The 16194-nt window shown below is 41.0% G+C and overlaps 1 protein-coding gene across 2 annotated transcripts in view; it reads left to right on the top strand.

Moving 5' to 3' along the window:
- The window catches only part of FAM161B (FAM161 centrosomal protein B), a 33272-nt gene that overhangs the window by 8290 nt on the left and 8788 nt on the right, over positions 1-16194 (top strand). For both annotated transcript variants that reach the window (XM_072624873.1, XM_072624872.1), the window contains exons 3-8: positions 2697-3244; positions 4465-4802; positions 6627-6754; positions 12563-12730; positions 13068-13167; positions 14262-14407. In XM_072624873.1, coding sequence (XP_072480974.1) covers positions 2697-3244; positions 4465-4802; positions 6627-6754; positions 12563-12730; positions 13068-13167; positions 14262-14407 — 1428 coding nt within the window. The remainder of the gene's footprint in view (positions 1-2696; positions 3245-4464; positions 4803-6626; positions 6755-12562; positions 12731-13067; positions 13168-14261; positions 14408-16194) is intronic.

The raw sequence follows: 16194 nt of genomic DNA, 5'->3' as shown, positions 1-16194 counted from the left end.
CCCTTCATTTTCCCCCTGACAATTGACCTTGTCCCTTCTCAAAAGTGTTTATTTCTAGTGACTCCCTTCTCCCATTTGCCCTGTCTTCTAACATTCCCCTCGCTCCACTTGTCGCCTCCTCTCCTACTTTCCTGTGGTGTATATAAATTTTCATATCAAATTTAGTGAGCATGTTATTCCCTCCTTCAGCCACACGTGGGGAGAGTAGCTTTGTTCCCCCCGCCCCTTCTCCCTTATCTCCTCCATTGAATAAGATTTTTCTTATCTCTTTTATGGGTTATAGCCTACCCTATTCCATTACTCCCTTTCTCTTCCTGGAATTTTCCTCCTTCACCCCTTAATTTTGATTTTATTTTATTGTGTGTGTGTGTGTATGTGTATCATCTCTTCTGATATAACACACCCTATACTCTCTATCTCTGTATGTGTATGTGTGTGTGTGTGTGTGTGTGTGTGTGTGTGTATGTACAGTCTCTCCAACTACCCAAATACTGAGAAAAGGTTCAAGAGTTAAAAATATTTCCTTTCCATGTAGTAACGTAAACAGTTTGGCTTTAGAGAGTCTTTTATGATTTTTCTTTTCTGTTTACCTTTTCATGCTTCTCTTGATTCTTGTCCTGGGAAGTCAAATTTTTAATTACAGATCTGGTCTTTTCCTCAACATGAAATCTTGAAACTTGTCTATATCACTGAATGACCATTTTTTCCCTTGAAGTATTATATTCAGACATGCTGGGTAGGTGATTCTTGGCTTCAATCCCAGTTCCTTTGACTTCTGAAATATTACTCCAAGCCCTTCGATCCCTTAATGTTGAAGCTGCCAGATCCTGTGTTATCCTGATTGTATTTCCACAGTATTCAAATTGTTTCTTTCTAGCTGCTTGCAGTATTTCCTCCTTGATCTGGGAACTCTGAAATTTAGTCACAATATTCCTAGGAGTTTCTCTGTTCGGGTTTCTTTCAGGGGGTGAATGATGAATTCTTTCAATATCCATTTTGCCCTCTGATTCTATAACATCAGGGCACTTTTCCTTGATAATTTCATGAAAGATGATGTCTAGGCTCTTTTTTTAATCATGGCTTTCAGGTAGCCCAATAATTTTTAAATTATTTCTCCTGGATCTATTTTCCAGGTCAGCTGTTTATCCAATGAGTTCTTTCACATCATCTTTTTTTTTTTTTTAATTTTTGGTTTTGTTTACTAACTTCTTGGTTTAACTCATAGTCATTCTTTTCCCTGGACTCAATTCTCTCTTTCAATGAATTATTTTGTTCAGTGAGCTTTTGAACCTTCTCCTCCATTTGGCTAATTCTGCTTTTTAAAACCTCCTTCTCCTCTTTGGTTTTTTGGACCTCTTTTTCCAATTGAGTTAGCCTCTTTTTAAAGCTGCTATTTTCCTCAGCATTTTTTTGGTTCTCCTTTAGTAAGCTGCTAACTTGTTTTTTAAGTCCCCTTTGGAGGTAGGGCCCTTGACTTCCTCTGACAGTATGCCTTGTTCTTCCTTATATGAAAGGATGGGGGGAGACACCTGTTCCCCAAGAAAGTAACCTTCTATGGTCTTATTTTTTTACCCTTTTCTGGGCATTTTCCCAGCCAGTTACTTGACTTCTGAGGTTCCTCTCCACAACTACCTCGCCTCCAGTTCTACCCAGCCAGCGCTTGGGGGCTGAGATTCAAATGCTGCTCCCAAGCCTTAGGGGTTTTCAGCAGAGGTGGGGCTGCTATTCAGTGTGAGATTAAGTTCAGCTGCTCAGGTGGGGGCAGGGCCACCACACAGGGTTTAGTTCCCTCAGGGGGTTTATGCTGAGATCTTCATCAATGTATGCGGGCCACTGCCTGCTCTGGGAGCCCCTGTCCACTGCTGCCTTTCGAGGGGGCCTGAGTTATGGGAACACCCCACTCCCCTCTCAGCCAGCTGAAAAGACCCTCTCACTGACCTTTGGTGCCTGTGGATTGAGGGATCTGTGCTGCCACTGGAGATTCTGCCCCTAAAGCCTGCTCAGATCTGCTCCTCCTGGTGCCGCTGGTCAAGGCAGAACTGGGCTCCGTTCTGCATCCGGTGCACACCAGACCTTTCCCGTCAGATTTTCAGGTCTCTCTGGAACAGAAATCTCCACTGCTCCATTGTTCTGTGGCTTCTGCTGCTCTAGAATTGGTTGAGAGTTCTTCTTTACAGGTATTTTATGGGCTGTGGGGTAGGAGCTAAGCGTCTATGTATCTTTCTACTCCGCCATCTTGGCTCCTCCCCCTACTTTTAAAATTCTTAAATATCAAATAACTCAATCCCTCACATGTACTAGTTGAGTTATGAATATATTCTAATAGCAAATATAGAAAAGGTGAGATATGAGAAAAGAATACTTCTCCCTAAACATAGCATATCTAACAGACTATTCCTTCCTCCCCAACCAAAAAAAACAAAACAAAAAACAAAGAAGAAAACAGCATGAGTGAAAAATGATAGTCATTAATTTTGTTGTGAGAGGATATCATGCACACTGAGAGGGCCTATATAACCCAAGAAAAAGGGACCAGCAATTATGGGAAAGAGTATCCCTTGTCACTGATGTAGAGTGTGGAACCTAAAACTATAAGTCTGGTGAAAAGAGAACATAGAGAGGCCTTCCAGAGACTCTCTTCCCTCTGTCCCAAATTCTTAAAACAGACTTAGTAACACTTGACTTCTCCCCCTCAGATCTGACAGCCTGAAGCGGTCCAGCTCCTTGAGTGACCTTACGCAAGAAAACTTGTATGGTCAAGCAAATTCCTCAGCTTCTGGCCACTGCCCACCACCCAGGAGTACCCTGACCTGGGTCCCCTTTGTCACTACCCCAGAGCCCTTTAACATGACAGTGCGAGAGGCAAGTAAGAAGTCCCGGTGTCTGCCATCCTGTGCCTCATTTGAACTAAGAAGACAGCGAGCAGAGGAGCAGGAACAGGAGGAAGCTCAGTGCCAGAAGAAGTTCCAGGCCCAGCCAGTACCCGCTCATGTCCATCTGCCCCTCTATCGGGAGATCATGGAACGGAATGAGGCCCGCAGACGAGCAGGAATCCAGAAGAGGAAAGAACTACTCCTGTCTTCCCTTAAACCCTTCAGCTTCCTGGAGAAGGAAGAGCAGAAAAAGGAAGCCATTCAGCAGAAAACCTCAGTAGCAATGACTCAAGTGAAGACCTCAAAGCAAAAAGTCATCAAGAAGATCCCCAAGTCAGTTTTGGAGCCAGCCCTGGGTGATAAGCTCAAAGGTAAAACAGAGTGTCTTCCAAGGGATGCTGCATTACCTCCCAATCCCCCAGCTTCTAACTTTTTTCCTGCATGTAGGGGTCTTAGGAATTGAACCTTAGAGCACTATGAGAATTCAAAGGATCTGGGCATGCACTCAGAGAAATAATTATGATGGATTTCAGTTATTTAGGAGATAGCAGCATCTTTGACTTCCGTACTGTCAGAGGAAGCACAGTTCTCTGAGCTTCCAGGGAGTCTCAGCCTCAATTCATTTGTTTTATTATTTAATTTATTTTTAGTTTTCAACATTCACTTCCATAGGTTTTAAATTTTCTTCCCCTTCCTCTCCACTTCCTCCCAAAGATGGCATGCAATCTGATATATACTCTGCACATACATTCCTATTAAACACATTTTCACATGAACCGTGAAGAATTATAGAAAAATTATGACAAATGGGATAAACCATGAGAAAGAAAAAAAATACAAAAAAAGAAAAGAGTCTGTTTTGCTCTGCATTCAGACTCCATAGTTCTTTCTCTGGATGTGGATGGCATTTTCCATCATAAGTCCTTTGGAATTGTTTTAGGTCCTTGCATTGCTGAGAACGACTCAGTCTATCAAAATCAGTCATCGAACACTGCGTCAGCCTCATTTTAAGACCAGCAGAATACCTCAAGTCAACAGCTTGACTATTTTACCTAATCAGTATAATAATGGACAACTTGCTGCTAGAAAGTACTATGAGAAGTAAAGGGGAATCTAGATCAAGAACAGATTTTTATGCTAATTGTTGTGTTCACTTAGCTGACATTTTCCTCACAAAGCTACAGCTGAAATTCTTGTGAACCAGAATATTTGAATATTTAGAGAACTATATTAGCAATCCAGAAGTGTGAGATCAAGCCCTCATTCTACTCCTGACCCATATGGGGAAAGCCATCTGACATACTACATCACAAGATTATGACAGTCAGTGAAATTACATATAACATACTTTTGAGTATTTTAAAAAGAAGATACTATGATTAAACTCAAGAAAATATTTTTTCCAATTGGTGAACATTGGCCTCACTAGAACAGGGTAACTAACTTGACTTAGGGCCAAGGAATCCTGGGAGATTATTAATCATTATTGCTGTGGGCTAAGCATTTAATATTCTAGTGCATAACTTGGGCATGGGAACTCCTGTCCTGCCCCTTCCCCCACAAGCCTTTTTATTTGCTTTTCCCCCCACAGAAGCTGAATTGCGCAGGAAGCTCCACATACAGACAAGGGCCGCAGATCTCCTGCGGACAGCCTCATCCCCCTTCACTTCTGATAGATACACTGATCCAAAGTCTCGAATATCCACTAGGACTCGGCAAGAAAAACTCAGTTTCATGCAGAGAGACTTTGCTTTCCAACCAAGGGTGAATCCCAGTGTCCCTGACTTCAAGAGTCTTTATAGGGCCTTCCAAAAAGAAGCTGCTCAAAAAAGGGAGACCCGAGAGGCAACACGAAACAAACCATTCCAGCTGAGAACTGCCAATCTTTCCCACCGACAGAGGCCCAGCAAGGAGTCAGCAGAACCCAAGGTAATAACCATGTAGGGAGTAAGAGTGATGTGGAAGCTGGTGTAGCATGGCAACCACCTTGGTTGGTCACTGAGTGACATAGAAGACTTGAACCTCAAAGAGAAGTTGTTTAGTTACACTGAGAAAGGGAGAGTCTGGGAATGTTAGCAGGGAGCAAATATTGTGCCAGCTCTTCCTCGTGACCTGTTATGTTAAGGGATAGGAGAGAAGATCTAGCCAGAACTGAAAACAGCCAGGAATTTAGATTGTTTTAGAGAAAACCAGCTTTTTATAAATGCCAGAAGGTAGGAAAAGTATGAGAAGAAGACATGGAGAATTAAGGAAAGTTGAACATTATGCAGGATTCTAGGGGACTTTCTAGGAATTAGAGAATGATAGGAGAGTGCTAGAAGAGTGGAGAGAGGAAGGAGGCCTTCAATCTGAGAGCAGGTGATTCTGAATCATTAGAATTAGAGGAGCAGGACTTGCAAATTTGCTGACCATGGTTACCAGTTGATTGCCTCTACTTTCCAGGTGCCTGAGATGAGCAGGGGTAGTGTTGACACCTAGAGAGAGGCAGGAACGGGCATTAGGGTGATAAAAGTCAAAGGTCTGGGCCCCAGGGTCCTTACTAACCTCACATATGACACTGCTTCAGGATTTTCATCCCAAGATAGTAGGAGATAGTAGGACAATATCCTTTTATGTCAGACCTAGGGTCTGAGGCCCTGGTCCTTTTGGCATTTAGCATAGTGTTTACGGCCCTGGTTGGGGCAGCTCTAGGTTTTACCTAGAGTCCCTGTGTGTCTAGCTTTAGGTGCTGTATTGAAGACCTAACCCCAGGGCAGCCACTGTGCCTTTGCTTGAGGTCAGACATGTACTTTAAGAAGCTTATTTTGACAGCTGTGCAAAGTATGGTTAGAGAGTAAAGAGCCTAGAAGTAGGGAGACCAGTTAGAAGGATTTGACAATAGTTCTACAGGAGGTGATGAGGACATGAACTTGATTTAAGAAATGTAATGGAGGTAGAATCAATTAGATTTGGCAACTGGATGTGGAGGGTGAGGGAGAAGAAAAAGTCAAAGAAGATGCTGAAGTTTCAAAATTAGGTGGATGGAAGAAAGATAAGGCTGTTGGTAGAAACAGAGAAATGGAAAGAAAGGGGAATTTAGGGAGGAAGATGATGTTTGGGATACATTGAGTCAAGATCCCAGATATCCAGGAAGAGACATACAAGGATAGCACTGAAGTTCAGGGAAGAGATCATGTCTAGAGAGACCATGTCTAGAGAAGTCATCTGGATAGAGGTAATAATTGTTCCCACAGGCATCAATGAACTTGTCAAGTAAATTTAGAAAGAGAAGAGGGCCAACAATAGAGGCTTGAGAGACACTCATATTTAGCACGTAGGAGGAGGATGATAAACCCTTGAAAGAAGAAAAGGAATCAGAAAGGCAGAAAGAAAACAGTAGGGTCAAAGATACCACAGGAGGAAAGAGCGCCCAGGAAAATTGGTAGGTCAGCAGCATTGCGTGCTGAGGCAAGGAAAAAAAGGATCAGGACTGAGAAAAGGCCATCATATTTAGCAATTAACTCCATTGTGTCTTTACCAGGCACTAAAAATTAAACCAGAAATTTGGGGCTCTTGCTGTTCCCACCTTGATCCTGGTGTCAAGGCCCTGGTCCTTTTGTCATAGAGCCTAGTGTTTAAGGCCCTGTTTAGAGCAGCTCTAGAGAGACTGAAGATACCAATTTGGAATCTTCATTCCTTAGTTGAGTGGACTTTGGAATGAATATAGACAAATCTTGTACTATGTTCCAATCACATTTGTTTAATCTCTTCTAGAATTCTCCACAGTCACCCATGGCTCCATTACAGAGGAGCCGTTCTCTGAGTGGTCTTGCCTCCCTATCTCCTAACACCCTTCCAGTGCACATCACAGATGCCACCAGGAAAAGGGAATCTGCTGTCAGGTGAGTAGTTAAGCCTTTTTTAAAAAATAATTATAAAATAAAGCTTTTAATTAATAGTAAGACAAACCACTAATATTTAAAGCAAATAGTTGAATGAATTTTTCTTTTCTAAAATTTATTTATTTTCAGTTTTCAACATTCACTTCCACAAAATTTTGAATTTCATATTTTCTCCCCATCCCACCCCCACCCCAAGTTAAGCCTTTTGACAGTAAGGCAGTAAAATATTCCAAGCTGGATTAGAGGTAACATTTATCCCATGTGTCCTAAACTCCATAGCCCGTACTGCTGGGGTCCTCAGTCATAGTCAACAAGATGAAATTCAGAAGGTTAGATAGAATTGGTAGAATTTTACTCTTCTCAATTCCCAGAGATAAGGCAGGAATATACATTGTACATGATTCAAACTGACTGTATGGCAACATCAGATCTTCACACCTTTGCTTCAAAGACATGATATGGAAGAAAATTAGTTGTACTTTATTTGAGAAATTAATCAATGATTTCAAGGAGCCCAAACTGTTATGTGAAATAAAAACCCATCTTTCAGCTGTAGGCATATTCTCTGGCTGTCCCCCATACCTGAAATGCTTTCCCTCCTCAGCTCTACCTACAGACTTCCTTTAATTTCCAACTAAAATCTCATCTTTTGGGGCACCTGGGTGGCGCTGTGAGTACAGCAATGGCCCTGGAGTCAGGAGGACCTGAGTTCAAATCTGAATTCAGACACCAGACATATTTACTAGCTGTGTGATGTTGGGCATGTCTCCCAACCCCAACTGCCTTGCCTTTCCCCCTCCAAAAAAAAAATCTCGTCTTTTACGGGAAACTTATCCCAGCCCCTCTGTGCCTTCCCTTTGTTAATTATTTCCTGTTTATTCTGTATATATCTTGCTTTATATATATTTATTCTTGTTGTCTTTCCTATTAGATTGTAAGTTTCTTGAGGACAAATACTGTCTTTTGCTTCTTTTTATCTCCTCAGTTTTTAGCACAGTGCCTGGCACATAGTAGGTGTTTAATAAATGTTGATTGATTGATTGGTGTGAAGATGAGTACAATTTAGGCATTCATCAAGTAAGTGTCTGAAGCAGCTAGGTGGTGCAGTGGATAAGTTTGTAGCACTTGAAGTCAGCCTCAGACACTTACTAGCTGTGTGACCCTTAACATTTATTTAACTTTGTTTCTGAACCTTTAAAATGTGAATAATAGTAGCACCCGCCCTCTAGGATGTTGCGAGGACCAAATGAGATGTTTTTGTTGTTGTTCTGAACATTGACTAGGAAGGACAGAGCTTGATGCAGCTGAATATGTGTCAAGTCCAAAAGGAGCCTTTCTGAAGGACCTTTGTTGACTCTGTTTTTCCTCTTCATGTGATTTAAAGACCCAATGGTCTTTGAGATTCTGGTAACTGCAAGTTAGTTGTGTTCCCACCTCTACCCCCTCACCCCACCGTGACATTGAATGAACTGTATTCTTTTCCCTAATCGCTGTTATTACCCCTCTTCTCCCATGTTTAGACTTTGAGCCTTCCTGTGTGAGTTAGAATATGCCATAATGAAAGACTTGCTACTTTATGCATTACTGGTCCATCTGATAATTTTGTGATAATCCCTGTAAAGTATCATAAATCCTTGTAAAAACTGATTCAGACCAATGTGAAGATATTTGCAGCTTATATGACAATGTCAGTTGCATAAGATGAAACTTGATGTGATCATCCCATCTGTGTCAAAACTAAGTGCTTAGTACTTGGTGACTTCACTGCTAAGGTCTAGAGGAGGATAGCAAAAACACGTTGGAATATTTGGTTCAGGATTAAGGAACAAAGAGATTTGGAAGGTGTTAGACATGAAGGAATGGAAAAGCACTTTTAAGTACTTACTATACACCAAAATAATGTTGGGGATACAAATACAAAAGTTAGACAATCCATTTTACTGTTATTGTTTAGTTGTTTCAGTCATGTCCAACTCTTTGTGACCCCATTTGTGATAGTGAAACTGAAGTGGTTTGCCATTTCCTTCTCCAGCTCATTTTATAGATGAGGGGGGCAGCTAGGTGGTGCAGTGGATAAAGCACCAGTGCAGGAGTCAGGAGGACCTGAGTTCAAATCTCACCTTAGATGCTCACTAGCTGTGTGACCTTGGGCATGTCATGAGTCATCTCAAGTCATCCTGATGAATATCTGGTCACTGAATTCAGATGGCTCTGGAGGAGAAGTGAGGCTGGTGACCTGCACAGCCCTTCCTCACTCAAAACAAAGTCAAGTGCAACTCATGTCATTATTTCTCTGATGGAATAGTCTTCTTCAGCAACGAAGGATGAACATACTGATAGATGAGGAAACTGAGGCAAACGTGGTCACAGAGCTATTAAGTGTCTGAGGTCAGATTTCAACTCAGGAAGATGAGTCTTCCTGTTCAGACCCTCTATCCACTGTGCCACCAAGCTGCCTACCTTCAAGAAATTCACATTCTAAAAAGTAAAGACAAAATATATAGAGGAATGGCATCCACAAAGGGGTTCCTCAGCTTAAAAAGTGCAACCTTAGGGTAGTTGATTTGTTTGAACATTTGTTTGAATGTTTTCTTACTACTTCTTCCCTCCCTTTTAGCCTCCCCTCCCCTTTCTTTCCCCCTTCCCCTCCTACTGCCTATAGAGCTAATTACATTTATATACTTAGTTAAGTTTGTTGTTCCCTCCTTGAACCAAATCAGATGAGAGTACCTCTCAAACAATGCTCCTCTCCCTCCCCTCTTTCCTTCTACTGTAATATAATTTTGTGCCTCTTCCTGTGATGTAATTTATCATTTTCTGCCTCCTCCTCTTCACATCTCTTACAATCCCTTTGCATACTTGAATCACATTTTTATCATCTCATCATTTACTTTATACCCACTCCCTCTATCTATGTGTATCCCTTTTATATTTCATAATAAATATACAATTCTCAAGATTAACAAGTATTATCTTCGCTTATAGGGATGTAAACAGTTTGCCTGAATTGAGTAACAGATTTTTCTGTTCCCCTGTTTACCTTTTTATGCTTCTCTTGAGGCCTGCATTTGAGGCCTCTATTGAGTTCTGGCCTTTTTATCAGGAAGGTCTGGAAATCCCTTATTTCATTGAATGTCCATCTCCTTGCCTGAAATATTATGCTGAACTTTGCTGGGTAATTGATCCTACAGTCCCAGCTCCTTTGCCTTATGGAATATCATATTCCAGTTCCTTCAGTCTTTTAATGTAGAAGTTGCAAGGTCCTGTGTGATCCTGACTGTAGCTTCTCGATATTTGAATGGTTTCTTTCTGGATGCCTGTAGTATTTTCTCTTTCACTTGATGGTTCTTGAATTTGGCAACGATATTCTGTGGTATTTTTAATTTGGGATCCCTTTCGGGAGGTGAATGGTGGATTCTTTCTATTTTGCCCTCTGGATCTAGGATTTCTGGGCAGTTTTCCTTGATGATTTCTCAAAAGATATTGTCCAGGTTCTTTTTTTTTTATCGTGGCTTTCAGGGAGGCCAATAATTCTTAGATTTTCTCTCCTGGACCTATTTTCCAGGTCAGTTGTTTTTCCAGTTAGATATTTTACATTTTCTTCTATCTTTTCATTCTTTAGATTTTGTTTGACTGATTCTTGATGTCTCATAGAGTCATTAGCTTCTACTTGCCCAATTCTAATTTTTATCAAATTGTTTTCTTCAGTTAATTTTGCATCTCCTTTTCCATCTGTCCAATTATTCCTTTTAAGGAATTATTTTCTCCAGTTAGTTTTGGTACTTCCTTTTCCATTTGTCCAAATTTCCTTTTTAAGTAGCTGTTCTCTTCAGTGAATTATTTTTTCATACTTTTAAAATCATTGGCTAGTTTTTCTTCTATTTCAGCTTTCAAAATCCTTCTTCAGCTCTTCGAAGAGTGCTCTTTATGCTTACAACCAGTTCATAGTCCCTTCTGAAGTTTCACATGGGAGTACAGTCTCAATGCTGACCTCTTTGGTATTTGTGTTTTGGTCCTTGTCCCCATGGAAAGATTCTGTAATCTTTTCTTTCCTGCTTTGCTTCTTACTCATGATGATGAGGCTTTGTTTGTTATGGCCTCTGGTTCTTTCATCTAGAAGCTAAAGAACCTGGTGCTGAGCTGGCTGGTGTGAGAAAGCAGAGGCCAGGTGAAGTCTTCTTGTGTTTCCTCGTATTTGCCCTGGAGCTATCTTGTTAAGTGTGGGGGAGGGGTTGTCTGACCACTGAAGGTCTCCTCGGCTGAACTAGAGCAAAGGCAATCTCAGTAGTTGGTGATCCTGGCTGCCTTACTGTCTTCCCATTTCCCCTAGGGTCCTGAGGCATGTCTGGGTTCCTGGTGTTGGTGGTTCCAAGGCTTCACCCCCCTGGGGCTCTGGATCTTCCCCTGGTGGGGCTGTCTGGGACAGCTCTGGTCCTGCACTGTTCCCCATCTGCCATAGCAAGAATCCTCCTTAGAAATTTTCTTCACCTCACGTGCTATGAGACTGTTTGCCCCTTCTGCTGATCTCACTGATCCAGGATTTTTCTGGGGAGATATTTTATGGTTCTTTCAAGGTCAACAAGGGGAGGGGGAGAGAGTGTTTACCTATCACTCCACCATTTTGGCTCCTGGAAGTTCAAGTAGGTGACTTACAGACATTTAATCTACGGGCTGATAGTCTCAAGAGCAGTCACTGCAGATACCTGGCTCTCACTTTCTCTGTTCCACTGGATTCCCATCCTGGGCTGTTATGCCCGAGATTCTGCAGTCTGTTTGAATGTTTTCTCCCCCATCAGATTGTAAACTCCTTGAGGGCAGAGACAGTCTCTTGCTCCTTTATGTATCCCCAGCAGTTAACACATTGTCTGAGACATAGTAGATGTTTAATAAGTATTTATTTTTTTTAAATTAATTTATTTGTTTTCAGTTTTCCACAACCACTTCCATAAGTCTTAAATTTTCTCCCCCTCACTCTCCCCTTTAATAAATGTTTATTGATTGATTGGTGTGAAGGTGAGTGCAACTTAGGTAAGAATCCTGGTGATACTGTATAGCTATGAATCATAGAATACTACAACATCCAAATAATCAAAGCTAGGCTGTGGCATATTACCAGTGATTACTTGAGTACAAGAAGTGGGGTCAAAGACACCAACCAGGAAACAGAGTGGATTATCTTATAACAAACATGAGGAATAACCTGAGTGCTGCCTGGTGTCCACATAATGGTAAAAGACCTAAATTAAGCTTCCTAGTGTGTTGCTGAAGGGATGAGAGGCCTGTGCCCACAGGCTGGCCTGATTTCTGTTTTTTCTAGGTGGGTACATATGCATTTACAAAACTCTGTGTACTCAACCCCATTCCTGTTTTGAATGTTTTGAAGTTAGCACTTTTGCTTTCTAATAGGCAAGAAGCTTGGTGGAAATCTAGATTTGCTCCAAGTTTCTGTAGCCATGGGTGTTACTTTAGAGTGACTATGGTATCTGACTGCTATACATCAGTGTATTTAGTCCTGAAGGACCTTGTAACTCACTTTACAAATGCCAGCGTTTAGTAAGTACATCCTTTTGTAGGGGCCAATGATTCATTTGTAGGTCATTGGTAAAGACCTCCAAAGACCTAGATGAAAGATGCATTTATGTACACATATATTTATATTATAGAGGAAAGTTGCATTAAAGCTTAGAACTGCCTTAAGACTTCTGGGACATGGTGCATGTATCTCTATATGGGGTGTATATATAAAACATACATAACATAGACTGAAGCTGTCAGTCTTTGTCTCACTTTCTTCCTTGCTCTCTTTAGATGCTCCCTTGAAGAAAAGAAAGATAAAGAGAATGAGAGCGTCCGCTGGTTGGAGCAACATAGGAAGAAATGTCAAGCTATGTATAAATCTGTGACCTCACGAGCAAAAGCCATGGATCCCCATAAAAGCTTAAAGGAGACATACAAAGCAAAGCTGAAAGAGAATTGGTTAGTATCCCCCAAAATGTACACAAGTGTGTCTTGACAGTAAGCCTCTGCAGCACTTAGCATAGTGACTGTCACATAGTAGGCATTTAATAAACGCTTATTGACTGATGGACTGACTAGCAACGCTTGGAAACATGGACAGTAAGTCTTGAAAAAAGCCAGGTAGGATTAATAAGATGCTTAAATATTTTATGTAACAATCTATTTGTGTCAGAAAATTAATTATTTTGCTAAAGGTAGACAGAACCTTACAGGTGATCATTCTAACCAATTGGAATTAAGCATATTCTAGTTTGAAAGAAAATGGAATGTTTTACAGAAATCTTGTTAATTTCAGGCTCAATGACCAAAAGAGAACAAAAGAATATAAGAAAGAACTGGAGGAAATGAAGAGGAGAGTCCAAAATAGACCCTATCTCTTTGAGCAAGTGACGCAGGTAGAGTTCCTCTTTGATAAGGAAAAGATTGCCATTTGTTTATCTGCTTGGATAGGATATTCTTCTGTGAGAATGTTTTTAAGTGATCCTCCAACATTTAGGTGTTAGCAGTTAAATAATTAGCTCAAACCTCAGGGGGAAGATGTGAGTGGGAGACCTTATTTTATTCCCACTGTCATTCCAAAAATACCTATCTCCACACCTTGTACAAAGCATGCTTCTTGGTAATGGCATCCCTCACAGAGGAGTATAAAAAGATAATAATGACTTTATTAAATAATGATTTGTCTACTGGTGTTTTTATTGCAGTCTAGAGTTCACGTTAAATAACATTAGGATCATTTCACTTATTTCCCAATGGATGTCCCCTCTCCATGTAGGTTTGAGATTCTTCTAGGAATTTTACAGATTCAGTTCAGGCAGCCTGAGCCCCTGAGCCTTGCAGAATCCTCAGACAAGACAATAACCATTTTGGGTGTGTGGATAGTCAAGACAGGATCATTATAAGGCCCACTTTGCTGGTCTTGATTTGTTCCAAGCAATTTTGGGGAAGCTAAAGAGTTCAGCCCAGAATCTCTTGAGAAATGTAGGAATGATATTGACCATCTTAAGGTTATTATGGCCTAGATCTTATCCTACCCATACTCCCAGAGTAAAGATCCCATTTTTACCCAAGGCACTGAGATACTAGCTGGGTTTCCCCAGTAACCTGTTTGGGCTGGCCAGGCACTCAGATGACCCTGGTGCCCCAGAGAGAATCTAATTGGCTAATTGAAACCTAGAGAAAGTAGATTATTATGGTCCTCAGCCCCTACTTGCTGTGCTAAAAATTATTGAAAATAGCTTCAGATTTCGTAACTACTTTAAATTAATTTATTCTTCAAGCCAATTCAGTCCTCGTTGTAGCCTTTAAATTCTGTTTCTCCAAGAAAAGTGCAGAGCTCCCAAGTATGATCTTGCTCTTAACATCTAAGAGGTATTTTTTGCCCACAAAAGACCCATGCCCATTACTCACAGTGGCTAGTATATGGAACACAAGTTGGAGAGGGAGGAGGGGGACAGAAGTTACAAATATCTAATCTCTCACTATACAGATCTGTGCCAGGAAGGAGGCAGAGCACAGATACCGAGACATATTACAGAAGGTGGGTTTAGATGAGGACTTTGTGAGGAACAAAGGACAAGATGCCATTGACTTGGAATGGAGTGAAGAAGACAAGGAAGGAACTGATTCCCCCAGGTATTCGTTTTCTAACTTTTCTTTAGATTGAATTGTCACCTTTTGGCCCAGGAGGTTGATGCTGTTAGGATATAGTATAAACTTCTACTTGATAATTCCTTAATCACATTTTGAAATTAATAACCTACATTTATCTAGCATCACTTGCAAGAATTTTAAAGTATCCATCTGATGCTTTTTTTTTTTTTTTAAGTTCAGCTGTGAGTTCAATTTCACTCTTTTAGGTTAGGTCCAGACCAGTTAAAATTTTAGTCACATTAACCAACTGACTACCTCTAATTCCAAGATCAGCCACCCAAGAAGCATTTATTAAGTGCTTACTTCTGAGCTAGGCTCTGTGCCAAGTGCTAGAAAAAAACAAAGATAGTCCCTACTCTCAAGAAGCTTAGAGGGGAAGAAAACTTGTACATAAATAGGTATGTAGGAGGTATACTGAGGAGATGGAAGGTATCTTAGAGGGGAAAGTTGTGGGAGCCAGGGCACTGGGAAACACCTACAAAGGTAGAATTTGAGCTGAGTATTGAAGGAAGCCAGGGGTTTTAAGAAGTAGAAATGGAGAGGGAAAGCATTCCAGCATGAAGGCCCAGAGAGTAAAGATGGAGGATTGTGTATAAGGAGCAGTAGTTAGGCCAGTATGGCTGAACCATAAAGCGTATAGAGGAGAGTAATGGGTAAAATTGAAAAGCTAGGAAGGAGTCAGTCATTGTAAAATGCTATGTGTAAACAAGTTTATATTTGATCCTAGAGGCAATAGGGAGCCATTGTAGTTTATTGAGTGGGATGTGAGTGTGTGTGTGTGTGTGTGTGTGTGTGTGTGTGAAAGAAAGAGAGAGAGAGAGAGAGAGAGAGAGAGAGAGAGAGAGAGAGACATGGTCAGACCTACAACTTAGGAAAATTACTTTGACAGCTGTGCAGAGGACAGATTAGAATGGGAAAAGACTTGAGGCAGGGACACCAGTTAGGAAACGGTTGTAAGTAGTCTAAGTGAGAGGTGATGACGGCCTAATCTAGTCTCTTTGCATAAAAAGAAAAATATTATGGAGAAAGAAATGACAAGAAAAATGAAATTAAAAAGACAATGTGCCAGCAACTGACTGATTGGAGGTGTGGAGGTGATTGAAAAGAGACAACAGCAGTGGGGGCTAGGCAAGCCTGTAAATCTGTATATGATTGGTTTATTGTAGCTCAGCAAGACTTCATATAGGCAAACATATCAATACATCTCTTGTGAATTCAGTAGTTACCAGGGGAAAGTTAGTCCCAAGACAAAACATCCTTCCGAGTTCCATATTCCCAAGCCACAGAATGTACACATCCTTTCCTAGATAATGCTGCAGCTTTCCTCAAGAAATAAGCAGTAAGAAAACATGAAGAAGCCAGGGAGGGGGAAGCTCTGCCAATCTCCCTTATTTGCCCTCTGGATGACCTTGCCCTGCTTTGGTCATTCCTTCAGATTAACTCTGGCTCTCCACAATAATGAAAACAAAGAAAAAGCTGATTATGTAGCGTGAATGAAAATGAGGTATTGAGAATGACACCAAGGCTATAGACATGAAGGATTGGAGAGATGGTGATGCCCTGGATACAAATAGGGAAGTTCAGAAGAAGCATGGATTTTAGAGGCAAGATAATGAGCAGACAATTTGAGGTGATTAGAGCATATCTAGTTCAAAATGTCCAGGAGGCAGTTGGTGATGCAGATCTGAATCTTAGGAGAAAGACTAGGGATATAGAGATCTGTGAGTCCTCTGCATAAAGATAATAATGGGACTCATAGGAAGTGAAGA

Source organism: Notamacropus eugenii, chromosome 7 (genome assembly GCF_028372415.1).
Source record: "Notamacropus eugenii isolate mMacEug1 chromosome 7, mMacEug1.pri_v2, whole genome shotgun sequence".
NCBI lineage: Eukaryota > Metazoa > Chordata > Mammalia > Diprotodontia > Macropodidae > Notamacropus > Notamacropus eugenii.
This window is presented reverse-complemented; position numbering and strand designations above follow the sequence as displayed.